General features: G+C 48.6%; 1 protein-coding gene across 1 annotated transcript; it reads right to left on the bottom strand.

Annotated features, from left to right (window-relative positions):
* Positions 1-82: 82 nt before the first annotated feature.
* Positions 83-14,071, bottom strand: N7520_004374 (acetyl-CoA synthetase-like protein; the record flags this gene model as incomplete). The annotated part of the gene is made up of 1 exon (XM_057138308.1): positions 83-14,071. The coding sequence occupies one exon, from the start codon at positions 14,069-14,071 to the stop codon at positions 83-85; it is 13,989 nt and encodes a 4,662-aa protein (XP_056996515.1).
* Positions 14,072-14,118: the final 47 nt, after the last annotated feature.

Below are 14,118 nucleotides of genomic sequence, written 5' to 3'. Positions count from 1 at the left end.
AAATCAAGTTAATATTAGTAATAAGAATTTTAAAACAATGCACAACTTTAAATCACATAATAAATAGTCGACTTTCTATCGACTACAGGCTGAGTTCACTCAAACGGTTTCCGGGATTCCCAGCCACCAGTGGAATGTAATCACACAAAACACGAAGAACCTCATTGGCACGTTCCCGAGTCCAAATTGTGTTAGGAGCTCCTAGGAAAACATGCAAGGTGGTCTCCCCAGGTTCCACTTCTAACTCAACATAGTGACGAGTCCTGTGTTGTCCAACTTCGACCGCACCAGACCACGAGCATGACACTCCTCCCAGATCAGGCATTTGGCTCTGGAGAGCAGTGTTTTGGAAAGTCAGGACACTGCCAAACATGGAGCCTTGAGCATCGTTTACCGCATTGCCAAGTTCGACCAGCTCAAAGGCCAAGCTCTCCGCATATTGATGTTGGATCTGGTCCATAAGGGCGCGAACGGTCTGATTTGGGTCTAATCGAACGCGAACAGGGACTTGATTTATGCAAAGACCAAAGATTTGCTCAGATCTTGTATCCAGACTGCGCCCGCTAGTGGTGAGGCCGAATATTATGTCGTTGTTTATGTTGGAAAATTGAGAGAGGGTCAAGGCCCAAGCGGCTTTAATGAGGGTTGCCTGCGTGATACCCGCCGGAGCCTTCAGAAGAGGTATCTCGGTCCGAACGGCAACCATGAAGGGCTTGCTTCCCACACAGTGACTTGAAACATCACCCGGACGAGACATATGGAAGTTTTGAAGCTCGGCTTTCCAAAAATTTAGACCTCGCAGATCTTGTTGGGCCTGGCGCCAGTGATCTATGTGAAGCGAGTAGGGAACCGGTGGATCCATGATAAGGCCTTCATACAAAGACTTGAGGTCTCTGCTGAGAATTTCCAATGCGTATCCATCGTAGAGGGCGTGAGAAAGCCTTATGATGAGGCATGACTTACGATCCGAGCCCTGGACAATAGAGAACTGGACTATAGGGGTGCTGACAGGGGGTATGGAAAGATTGTTTGCCGCGCAAACCCCATCCACGAAGCTTCTCAAGTCCTTATTGGTCTCATAACGAACAAGACGCAATTCGAGTTTCTTCAAAATAATCTGTGTCCATGTGGAGTTGTGTTTCTGGAAGATAGTGCGCAATGTGTCGTAGCGTTGCACCAGTGCCTGGCAGGCAACATCTAGTTGGTCCATGTCAATTTTGTCAGATATTTCAAGAGTGAAGTGGTAACACGGCTCATGAAGTCTCATAACCTGACCAGCCGTCATCGGCAGAATATCCTGGATGTGTTGCGCGGTCAAGAAATGTTGAGGGGGTCCATTGATGTGCATTAATAGGTCTTCGTACTCAAATTGTGGTAGAATCGATATTCTCCCGCGTTCGATACCATAGTCTAGCTCAACGTCCTCTCTGGGGCACGCAATAAAAGCTAGATCCGAAAGCACTGGGTATTTGAAAACATCGACGACTTGGAAGACAAATCCAAGCTTTCGTGAGTGAGAGACAAATTGGATTGCAAGGATGGAGTCTCCACCAAGATGGAAGAACGAATCGTCCATACCAACAGTCACTGGTTCAAGACCCAAGACCGTGGCACAAGATTGACACAGGGCTTCCTCTGCGGGCGTGGAAGGTGGTCGCCTAGCCTGCGCTGCGGTGGTCAAATGGGACAAATCATTCGGAGAAAGGGAAAAGGCTTCATCCCTCAGTCTCCGGCGATCTGTCTTACCTGAAATGGCAAATGGCAGCTGACCGACGACCAGATATCGAGCTGGAGTCATGTATGATGGGAGTTGCTCTTGCAGGTCCTTTGCGAGAATGACAAGAAGCTGATGGAGATTGCTGCAAGGAATGGTGAAAAGACTTTCACTCAAGCTCTGACAATCATGCACATTGCCACACTCATGGCGGATGACTTCTATGAAAGCCGTAAGGATACCAGAGGACTTGTTGTGGTTATCTGGCACTTGTTCAACAGCAACACCTTTTGCCAGCGAGAAATATTCTAGAATAGTCTTCTCGATCTCGGAAAATTCCACTCGTTGACCGCGGATTTTGACTTGAAAATCCTTCCTACCAATGAAATGCAACGAGCCATCATCAGCGTATCTAACCAGATCGCCAGTCTTATATAGGCGTGTCTCCTGACTGCCTTTTCGGAAATGCTCCCACCATGACGGCGAGGTTGAAATGAAAGCTGAATCTTCAGCAGGGCTGTTGATGTACCCACGACCGACCATGGCACCTCCAAGAACCAATTCCCCAATCCCGTGAATTGGGGCGAGCCTGTTATGATCAGAAGGGTCAACTACCCAACAATCCCCTGCAATAGGATGTCCGATGTTCTGTAGGTCAGAGGCGAGTGTGATAGCGGGCTGCATGGTAAAGGTAATGCAAGTCTCAGTCGGGCCGTAAGCGTTGATCAAATACACATGATCGCTCCACAACTGCACTTCCTGCATGGACATGGGCTCACCACCGCAGACTATAGTCTGAAGGCACGAGAGATCTGTGGGATTCAATGTCCGAAGAACAGACGGGGTCAGATCTGCCCAATTGACTCGCATTCTTCTTACTGCGGTAGCCAGATCCTCACGCCTTTCCACTTCGGATGGGATGCAGATGCAGCCACCGACGAAAAGAGTAGAGAGCATTTCTGTAATGCATGGATCGAATGCATATGATGTAAATTGCAAAACTCGTGACTGAGAGTTCAGTCGAGCTTTCTGAGCCCAGATGGGAAGCAAAGAGCAAAGAGCTTTGTGTTCAATGATTACTCCTTTTGGTCGGCCAGATGATCCAGAAGTAAAGGCGCAGTATAACGCACTGGATGGCTTCACGTTTGATGGTGGCACGCAAGTGAGATTTTCTTGGTTTTGCCACGTCGGATTGGCCGCAGTGATGTCAAGAATATTGGCCAAGAGCTGCTGCGTTGCTGGTGGTATTTCCTGCTCATTTGACGTGATCATAAGTTTTGCATTCAGATCCTCACACATTTTCTTCAGGCGTTGTGTAGGAAGGGATGGATCAAGAAGGACGAATGCAGCACCGGCTTTCATGACGCCCAGGATTGCCACAGGAGTCCAGCGAGTCTTTTGCAAACAAATCGGAACAAAGCATTCTACAGTAATGCCAAGAGACTGAAGACACCAGGCAAGGTTTGAAGAAAGGACGTCAACTTGGTGATATGTGAAGTCACCATCCCAGGCACAGACAGCGGGACTGTTACCCTGTTGTGCGAAGACAGACTGGATTTGCTGGTGCAAGAGACCCTCCACATATTGTGGAGAACTATCAGTCCATCGAGATAGTTGACTTTCATCTTCAGGGCTGAGGGTATTGAGATTCGCTAATCTGGAATCTAAGTTTTGAATCCCAAGCTGATGTAGAACATGTGAGAACGTGAATAACAATCTCTGTGCATTTTGAGACAATAAAAGGCTATCATCGAAGCTCAGGCACGTCTGGATTGAATCTTTCGACAAGTCACATTTGAGAGTGAGAGCATATGTGCCCAAACCTTGTTCCGTGGTGGGCATATCTCCAATCAAGGCTTCTTTGCTAGAATCAGGCTGTATGATAAGCACGTTTTGGAAGCTGCACGCTGCAGCTGTGGTGGGATTGATTCGGCGGATATTTTGTACGCCAAAGTCATAGACTGTACACATGTCCACCGATTCCTGTTCCAGCTCCTGCATTGCTTTTAAAATGGTCTTCTCCGGTGTGAATAAAATCCGCTGAGGGTAAGTCGCAATCTGTGTTCCAGCGACGTCAGCGATGGCAGGTGATTTATGGCCTCCAGAGGTGGTCATGCCGTAAACAACGTCTTTCGATCCCGTGTACAGTGAGATAACAACCCCCCAGGCAAATTTGACCGCGGTAGTTCTCGTAACAGGCATTTCTGCCATTGGGATCTTATGTTTCAAAGTCGTTTGCGTTCTCGGAACGTAGTCACTGCACGGCAGAGATGGAAAGGGTGTTGCCTCCGAGCCTTCAAGTACTGACGACCAAACTTTCTCTATACCCTGGCGGTCTCGGGAAGTTATTGGTATGACCTGAACGCCGTTCGTGGATAAACCTCCTGAGAAGTGGTGGCCTGTCACAGATTTTGTGGTAATTTTCTCGCGAGGATCCTGTTGGACAGCCGGGCATAGCTCGCTGTTGCCTTCGCCCGCGCCGGGGATGTCCATTGTGCTGATATTTCGGGACAGGATGGAAAGTTTCTCATCGAATGCTGAGTTCAAGCGAGCCATTGTGTGTCGCAGTTGATGGGACATTCTGTTTACCTGCGATTCGGAGATAACTGATCCGTCGAAAAGAAATTTTAATACAATGCGCTGCGGTTTCAAGCGACATACCACTTCCAAGGCATATGTACCAAATGCATCGCCTTCAGTGATATCTTTAGCAGGGAAAATCGACCCCTGGTCATTTGTTTCGTCTTGCGGAGCTTGAATGACAAGAATATTCTGGAACTGGGAAGCGGTACGATACTGACTGCCCAAGTGTTTAATCGATTGAAGTCCAGTCTGCTCGTGTGGGATTGTCCGAATACTTCGCGCTTGAAGTTCGTACATCGCCTCAAGACCTGTCTGTTCTAAGTTCAATTTGACGCGCACTGGGACCGTTGCAATCGTAGGCCCGATGATTCGGTCGACATTAGGGATGGGGGCACTTCGCCCATTAACGACCGAGCCATACAAGACATCATCGACTCCGGTAGATTTTGAAACAACAATTGCCCAGGCAAGTTTGATTAAAGCAGATGCCGGAACTCCAAGCCGTTTGTTGATTTGAAATTCTTCTTCGTATCTCAGACAGTATGTTGGCTTAGCGATCGAAACGTTGGATAAAGGCACCGGGAAGATCGGTGCAGCCAACTCCGCTAACTCAACTTCCCAAAAGTTACAGCCTTCCTCGGGCTTCAACTCAGACAAGTATCTTATGTAGGGTGTAAAGGGCTGCGTTTCAACAGTTTGCCCCTTGTACGCTCGTTCAAGCTGCTGAAACACATTTCCCAATGATATCTCATCATAAAGCGCATGATGCAAAATCACGGTGAAATTTCCATTGGCGGAGTAGCCGAATTGTATCAAGGGCGAACCAAATGACATCTCAACACCTGAGGAGTTCATCGCAGAGCTCCAATCGATATCTTCCCGAAGTACTACTTGGTGCGTGCCATGACGGGGAACCAGGATAAGCCGCGTACGCAAAATGGGGTTCGACTGTAGAATAGTAGCCCATGCGTTCTGAAACCTTGAATGGTCGATATCTTTGGGAAGTTGTAACTCGAATTTACCAGTGTAGGCACCCTTCTGGCGTGCAGTGAGTGCGAGTAGGCCCTCTTGGAGAGGGGTACAAGGGTATATATCCTCGATTTGCGCTCTCTGAACACCGCATTCCTCCATGGCCTTGCTTATAAGGAACTCACGGTCTTCGGAATTGATAAGTTGAAAATGAGAATATTCCACCATATGCTCATGCGTGCATTGAACTGAAATAGCGAGAGCAAGATCTTTAAGCTGACGATGGGTGAAGATATCTGACACAGTCAAGACGAGCCCACGCTTGTTTGCCCACCCAACCAGTCTCATGGCCAGGATGGAATCACCGCCCAAAGAAACAAAATTGGCTTCCATCCCGAAATCTTCGGGAGAAATACCAAGTACTTGGCTAACAAGTTGGTGAAGAACTATCTCATTGGAGGTTGTAGGCAGTTGATGTTCCCTTGATGTATTCTCGAACTGATACGACTGGAGTTCTTGAAATGAAAGATTTGACGCCTTGTCTCTGAGTAGTCGACGATCTGATTTGTTCGAAGTGTTCAAAGGCCGACGAAGAAGAGGAAGGAAAATCTCTGGAACCATCGCGCTGGGCAGATGCTTTCTGAGGTCCAGCTTGGCTTCTGAAATTTGTGCTTGGAAATCTTTGGAAGGCGTGGCAAAGAACAGTGATTCGTTATGAGGCGCATTTAAGCTGTCAATGATTCCAGTAATGTCCCTTTCCAACTCATCATAGATGAATGCTGCTAGGAAGTGTCGAGTTTTGGCGTGGCTTGGGTTGATCATCTCCGCGACAACGGATTTAGATCGAGGAAAACACTGCCGTAGGTGATGTTCGACCTCACCCAGTTCAATTCGCTGCCCGCGAATTTTGATCTGGTTGTCTTTGCGACCCATATACTGAATTGAGGCATCATCATCGGAACTGTACCGGACAAGATCTCCAGTCCGATACAAACGGCCTGCTCCGCCTGGTCGGAAGCATTCCAGCCACGACGGTGGTTTGATAAAGGCGGCTGCGGATTTTTCGAGCTCATTCAGATATCCTCGACCGACGATAGGGCCCTCGATTAGATGCTCTCCCACGGCGCCAAGTGGCATGAGCTGGTGGATATTGTCGGGGTCTACCACCCAAGAAACAGCTGCGATTCCAGGGCCAATGTTGCCGATATCACGGCTGCTAAGGATTGGGCCTTTCATGTTCGACATCACAGTACATTCAGTTGGACCATAGCCATTCAGCAGATAGACACGATGGGCCCAGGTTAATATGTCGACTTCTTCAAATGGTTCACCTCCAATTACCAAGGTCTTCAGCCCGGGCACGTCCTCTGGATCAACCGTACGGGCAACGGACGGGGTCATGAAGGCCCAATTCACATTGTATCGATTGATCGTACGTACCACGGAGCGACTCTCGACACTTTCAGGAATACAAATGCATCCCCCGTTGACTAGAACATAGACAGTTTCATTGATAACTGCGTCAAACGTAAAGTGGGCAAATTGAAGAACGCGGGATGTCGGAGTGAGCCTCTGCACACCTGCAGACATGACAGCGTTCGTGGCTACCATGGAGTTCTCAATCACCACGCCTTTCGGGTTTCCAGTCGACCCTGATGTGAAGCATATATAAGCGGGGTCATCAGGGCTCACTTGAGAGAGTGCAATATGATGATAATCTTTGAAACGGTCCTCTTTCTCTATCTTATCACACACGGTAACGACTTTCCAGCCCAGATCCACCATAGGCTTCGTCCAGGTAGCGGACGCCAAAACAACCTCGGCTGAGACTCTTTGACAGAGAGCATGCCAGCGGTTGATAGGTTGCATTGGGTCAAGTAACAAGAAGGCTCCTCCTGCCTTCAGGACCGCGAGCATAGCCACCACGAACCATTTTGACTTCTCAAAACATATAGGAACAAATTGACCTGCGCCGACCTTATGTTCATGCGAAAGACTCTTAGCGAGCCCAGAGGTAAGCAAATCAAGTTCTTTGTATGTCAGCTCACCATCCCAGGCAGCGACCGCTACGGCTGTTGGTCTGATTTCACAGTGTTGGCTGATCAAATCGGGGACACAGGTACGAACTGAACTCGGAAGAGTTTCATTCCATTTTTGTACTTTGGAGATATGCCTCGGGTTCACAGCCGCAATGTCACCTGGCCTACCTTCGGGATTCCGGGTTATCCATTCGATTGAATGAACAAATTGAGCTAAGATCCATTCCATTTGAACTCGAGGCAGTACATCGACATCGTAGCTCGCCTCGACATTGACAGATTTTCCGGAGTCGACTAGCTTGCAGTCCAAAGTGAGGGCAAATTGAGCGAATGCAGCTCGGGTGCCCTCAGAGCCCCGAATGGTCTTCCCGAAAATCTGCGAGCCACTTTTAGATGCCTCTGTCTGGACAACCAGTATATTGTTGAACTGGCATATTGCTGCCGCGCTGGGGCTAGACCGAGCAATGTTTTGCAACCCGAAATGCTGATAAGGAGTCATCTCACTGACATGCGATTGCATATCTGAAAGTAGCTCTTGTATATTTTTACTCTTGTCAATTCGAGTAAAAACAGGAAACGTGGCAATTGTCGGCCCAATGATTCTTTCAATCCCATTGACAGGGGTATCTCTCCCGGAAGTTGCAAGGCCAAACACTGTGTCGTTACTATCGGTGTAATGATTCAACGTCAATGCCCAGGCAAGTTGAACGACTGTTGCAGATGTGATCCCCATCTGGACAGACGGAAGGACGCAGGATGAAGAGGCTTTGCAAGTCTCAATGGATTTGCGCATAACTGATGATGTCGGATTTTTGGGAAAAATTGGTGCGTCGATATCCGTGAGCTCAGATGCCCAAAAGCGCGCCATGGCTGTGTCATCAATTTTTCGAATTTGCTTGATAAAGGATACAAATGGCGGTGGTAATTCCGAAGGCAGCGTGTTATTGTATGCACCCTCCACCTCATCGAAAATCAATGGCCACGACCAACCATCATATAGCGCATGATGAATGGTGATAATCAAGTGATGACAGGGGGCTTGGCGATCTTTAGTTATCGTGAAACATAGCAAAGATTCTTGAACTTGTAGGTCACGCTTTGAATTCCGTTGGGCAAATTCTTCAAGTGTTTCCCCTCGATCCTCCCACTGAAGTTCCTGTTCTTTGAGCACCACCTGAAGGGTTTCAGTCATGTCCGAGTAAATTCTGGTGCGCAGGATGGGATTTCTCTTGACAGTCAGTTCCCATGCCATCCGCAATCTTTCCACGTCGATAGTATCAGGGAGTTTGAATGTCATCTGTGTTACGTAGAGATTGTCGGCTCCCTCGTTATTTCTGATAGTCGATGCAAACATGCCTTCCTGAAGCGGGGTGCACGGGTAAATATCGTCAATATGGTTGCGGGAGATACCAAAGGTCCGTTCTACCGCTTCAAAAACCTTCTCTCGGGCGGCATCACCGGACAGAAGCTCAAAAGGATGCGTCTGCTGGGTTTCATCTTCACTCGTCATCCGTTCGGCCAGTGCTTCGAGGATAGGAAACTGGAAAATATCTGCCACGCGAATCCGGATGCCCTCTTCTCGTGCTACCCCAGCAAGCTTCATGGCCATAATTGAATCTCCACCAAGGTGAAAGAAGTTATCGCTCATTCCAAATTCATCGTTTTTGAGCACATCTGTCAGGATATTGTAAAGTTTCTGCTCTGCGTGGGTGCGTGGCGGCTGTTTGATCTTTGATTGTTGCCCGGCAAAGACTTGCCAATCGCTGACAGGCAGTGATGAACAAAGCTCTCGCAATTTTTTTCTATCGGTCTTTTTTGAGGCTGAATATGGCATAGCTGAGAGAGGCAAAAATGCTGTCGGTACGAGCTGGCGAGGTACACGAGCCAGCAGTGCAGATTGAAGATTATGGCACATGTCCTCGAATTGGGTAAATTGCGAAAGAAGGAAGGCATAACTGCCTCCGCATCTCTGGGAAGCTCTTGGCGGGTCTTTCACCAACAGGAAAGCCACAAGAGCGGGTCTCCCTCTTTGAGATTGTGGATAGACCAGCTCCGCAGTGATAGCCTCGACCATACTGGCGGCATCTATGTCATCTTCGCGCAGAGCATGTAATATGTGGTGTTCCACCTCACCCAGCTCTATGCGCTGACCATTGAGCTTCACCTGGCTGTCTTTTCGCTGCAAAAACCGAAAGTTTCCGGCAGGCTCGTACCGTACTAGATCTCCAGTCTTGTAGAGGGGTGTATGCTGTCCAGCGCGAAATTCGAGAATCCACCCGGGGCTCTCTATAAAAGCCGCTTTTGTCTTCTCAGGATCATTCAAGTAACCCATTCCAACGTTGGGTCCTTCGATGAGAAGCTCTCCAACCGCCCCAATCGGCACGAGGGTGTTATGATCGGCCGGATCCACAACCCAGCAATTCGTGCCCTTTGGCCATCCGATCGAGTTTCCATCAGCCGCTTGGGGATCCCGATGCATGGTGCAAGTAGAGGAGCACTCTGCCGGCCCGTAAACAATAACAACATTGCAATAGTCTTTCCAAGAGCAAATATCATCTTGCGAAACAGCCTCACCGCCCATTATAATTGTCTTCAATGAAGGCAGCTTGGAGGGCTGTAGCAAGCGCGCTACAGAAGGTGTCAAGTCGGCAGAGGTCACCCGCTGATTCTGAATGTATGAAGCTAGCGAATTCTTTCTTTCCTCATCGGAGGGCATACAGACGCATGCTCCAACCATGAGTGCGGTAAGAATGTCTTCGATGCTAACATCAAATGCAAAGGAAGCAAATTGCAACACCCTAGATGACGATGTGCGTCCGAAAGTAGCGTTGGTCCTCTGAAAGGTAGATACCAATGACCCATGGCTAACCATTGCACCCTTCGGTTTGCCAGTTGATCCAGAGGTCCATGCTACGTATACACAATCTTCCGGGTTGGATGAAATGATGTGTGTTGCTTGGGTGTCTGCATCTGGTTTTATGCACAGTTCTGGGATGGAGATGCATATGACTTTTTCGTTCAGCCTAGGCTCGAAATTTGGCTCGTTGATCAACACTATGCAAGCGGATGTTTCTTCAATCATCAGATTTGTGCGTTCCAGTGGGTAAGAGCGGTCCAAAAGAGTGAATGTTTTGCCAGCCATCATAATTCCAAGCATTGCTACGGGAACCCACTTGGACTTGTTCATCCAGATAGGCACAATGCCCCCAACACTGCCATCTTTCTTGGCATCTTGCTGCGAGTCCCGTTCCGTCAAAATGCGTGCCAATCTCATGGAATACTGTTGGAGTTGAAAGTATGTCAAAATTCCATCACAAGCAGACACAGCCTCCGCATCTGGCTGCGATGCAAAATGCTCCCCAATCACATCGTGCACACAGACCTTCACTGTACTTGGTAGATTACCGTTCCAGATGCTCAAGTCCGCCATGTCTTGCGGGCTGACGGATGGAATATCTTCAATGGTCATGTCAAGGCTCGAGTTAACGGTTGATAAGACATGTGCGAAATGATATGAAATCCTTTCTGCCAGAGAGGAACTGAGAATGTCCCTATCAAACATTATTTGCATGGTAACTTCATTCGCACCTCTCTTGGTCTCACACGTGATGGTCATCGCGTAGGAGCCGAATGAAGCTGAATCCTTCGCAGATGAACGGCGCAAGGGCTTCATGTGATCATACTCTGGATCACTTTCTTGGGCTTGAATAACCAGCAGATTCTGGAACTGACACGCCGAGTATGTCCCGTTGTTAAGTTTGCTGATTTGAGACAAGCCCAGTTGCTCGTGTGGTATGGTTTCGAGAAAGTCGGCTTGAATGTTTTGAAGCAGTGTTCGAATTGTATGTTCATGAGTCAGTTGAGCGCGGACGGGTACTGTTGCAATAGTGGGACCGGTTATATTGTCGATATGAGGCACAGATGCACCTCTACCGCTGACTGTCGCGCCGAACACGACGTCTTTATTACCTGTATAGTGCATCAGGGTCACTGCCCATGCCAGTCTGATTCGACTGGAGAGAGTGAATCCTTCAAAAGAGGAAGGATCATATGCGACAGCGATCTTCTGCGTAGAGGAGTTTGGTACCGGAATGTGGTTTGATGATGACGACGATGGAAAGAAGGTCGTATCGCAGTCGCCCAATTTGGCAGCCCAAAAGACCTGAGACTCACTCTGCATATCCTTGATATGTTTGATGAACGGGGAGAAATGTCGTGGAGATAGACGTTCCCCGCGGCAAACTTTTGCAATTTCGTTGATAACCAAAGGCATCGACCAGGCATCATACAATGCGTGATGAATGGTGATTACACATAGTCGATCGCCAGAATCCTCTGATATCATCCCAACCCGAATAAGGGTGTCTCCAAGTTGCATGGGATCTGCTTTATCCTCCGCCAGATATTGATCTAGATCATTGTGGACTCTCCACTTCGGTTCCGAGCTTTTCGTGACAACTTGAAATGCACCCATCCGAGTCTGCGCAATCCGTGTCCGAAGAATTGGATTGGCGGCAATAGTCGTGCTCCAAGCGGCTCGATAATCTTCATCCTGTATTTCCGAAACCATACGGTAGACATGTTGCGCCGTATATGCCTCAGGTCTCTGCAGGGTAAGTGCCATTAAGCCTTCTTGCAAAGCTGTGCACGGGTAGACATCTTCAATTTCATCTGACGGTAAAGCACATTGTCGCACTGAGCTTTCCAGGACTTTCTCGACGTCGTTCCCGACTAGAGAATACGGGACGTACGGGAGTGAAGCCGCACTTATTCCATTCTGCGAGGAAGGAAAGTCCGAAAACACTTGGGCTTGGTCGCAAAGTACTGGCCATTGGAATATGTCCGCAACCATCAAATCAAAGCCGCTCTCACGGGCAAGACTCGCAAGTTTCATCGCTGTCACTGAATCTCCTCCAAGTCGGAAAATGTGACTATGGCGACCGATACTTTCAACCTTTTGGTTGAGCGCAGCTGCCCAAAGTGACCGAAGGGTTGTTTCCCGTTCACCAGTGGGTGGTTCCTCATGGACTAGATCAACCCCGCCGTATCTTTGAATATCAGTGAGCGTTAGGCTTGCAAGAAGACTCCTTATACTCTTCCGGTCTGTTTTCTTTGACATGGTGATGGGCATTCGTTGTATTGGGATAAAGCAAGAGGGAACCATAAACCTGGGAAGAGCTTTGGCAAGCTGAGACTCAAGATCTCGCCAAGATTCACGGACAGCTTCAGAGGGGCCGATCGCGGTTGCTGTGTTGAATTCACAAGTTGGTGTTTCGATGCATGCCAAAAGCCGTGGTACAGTTGCACCTTGGGGAATGACGACCTCGACTGCCACCTTAGGCACAATTATTTCAATACGAGCCAGGCTCTTCTGGAGGTGAAATTCAATCTCTCTCAGCTCTACCAGCTGTCCATTCAGCTTGGTCTGTGTGTCTTTGCGACCGAAGAATATGATTGTGCCGTCGGTGGCATTGTATCGGCCGAGATCACCCGTTTTGTAGAGTCTTTTCCGTTCGCCATCGTGAAATTTTTGTTGCCATGCCGCGCAAGAAAGAAAAGAACTTTGGGTTCTTTCCGGCTGATTGATATATTCTCTCCCCATTGCTGGGCCCTGAATGACGATCTCGCCGATGGTTCCAATCGGTGCCAATTTGTTATGATCATTGGGATCAACAAGCCACAGGACAGCTCCAAGACCATGACCAATGTTTTGACAATCCATTTGTGAGTTGAGTTTGGACTGTACAGCGTTGATACCGACACACTCACACGGACCGTAGGCGTTCATGAGCTGTACCCGATCCACCCATGCATCCATTACCGCACGAGGCATGTGTTCACCTGCGACTACCAACCATTTCAGAGTCGGAAGTTTTCTATGATCAAGGAGCGCGACGACAGATGGCGTCAGACTGGCCCAGCTTACACCACTTGTGGCCATGAAGGATGAGAGATCATTCTTGCGGTCTTTTTCGGATGGCACACACAGACAACCTCCCCAGATTAGAGTTGTGAGAACGTCGCGATAAGTGACATGGAATGCGTGAGAGGAGAATTGTAATACCCTTGGTCTCTGGTCTAATTGCAAGCGCGGGCCTGCGGCAGCGGCTCTGGTAGCAAATGCAATGTGTTCTATTATCACGCCTTTGGGTTTACCAGTCGACCCACTGGTAAAAACGATGTACAAGGCATCTGTCGGTTTGCTGGCGGGGTTGCTCCATGCCTGTGGGATGGTTTTGGTCCAGTATGACTGAGTCTCGCTGACACAGAGGACTTTGTGCACCAACGAGCTCGCTAGATCCAACAGTTCTGGAGATGAAACAATCAGACTGGCATTCACCTCTTGGCAAATGGTGTTCAGTCGACTCTGTGGGTATGATGAGTCGAGCAAGACGAATGCTGCTCCAGCTTTGAGGACTCCAAGTATGGCAATATAGGTCCATTTGGACTTATCGAAAAGCAGAGGAATAAATGTTTCCGGTCCGATTCCTATGGAGAACAACTCATGAGCAAACTGCGAAGACAAGTCCTGCAGCTCTTGATAGGTGACGTTGCCATCCCAGGACGAAATGGCTAGTTCTTCTGGTTGGCGGTAACAACGTTCCGTGATCAGATGATGAATACATTCCTCGCGTTGCTCTGGTAAACTGCTGTTCCAAAGTGTGATTTGCGCGTGGTCGCGAGGACTAAGGAGGTCAAGTTCCTCTACATAGCAGTGAGGCTTGGCAATGATTTCTCCCACGACATGGCTGAAAGTCCCGGCCATGTGGAACGTCTGTTTGCCCAAAGGATCGCTTGTATAAAGCAAAGATC

This window comes from Penicillium odoratum, assembly GCF_028828045.1.
Source record: "Penicillium odoratum strain IBT 22623 chromosome Unknown utg000004l_segment0_segment0, whole genome shotgun sequence".
NCBI classification, from domain to species: domain Eukaryota; kingdom Fungi; phylum Ascomycota; class Eurotiomycetes; order Eurotiales; family Aspergillaceae; genus Penicillium; species Penicillium odoratum.
Note: the sequence above shows the minus strand (reverse complement) of the source record. Positions and strands in the feature narration are given on the sequence as shown.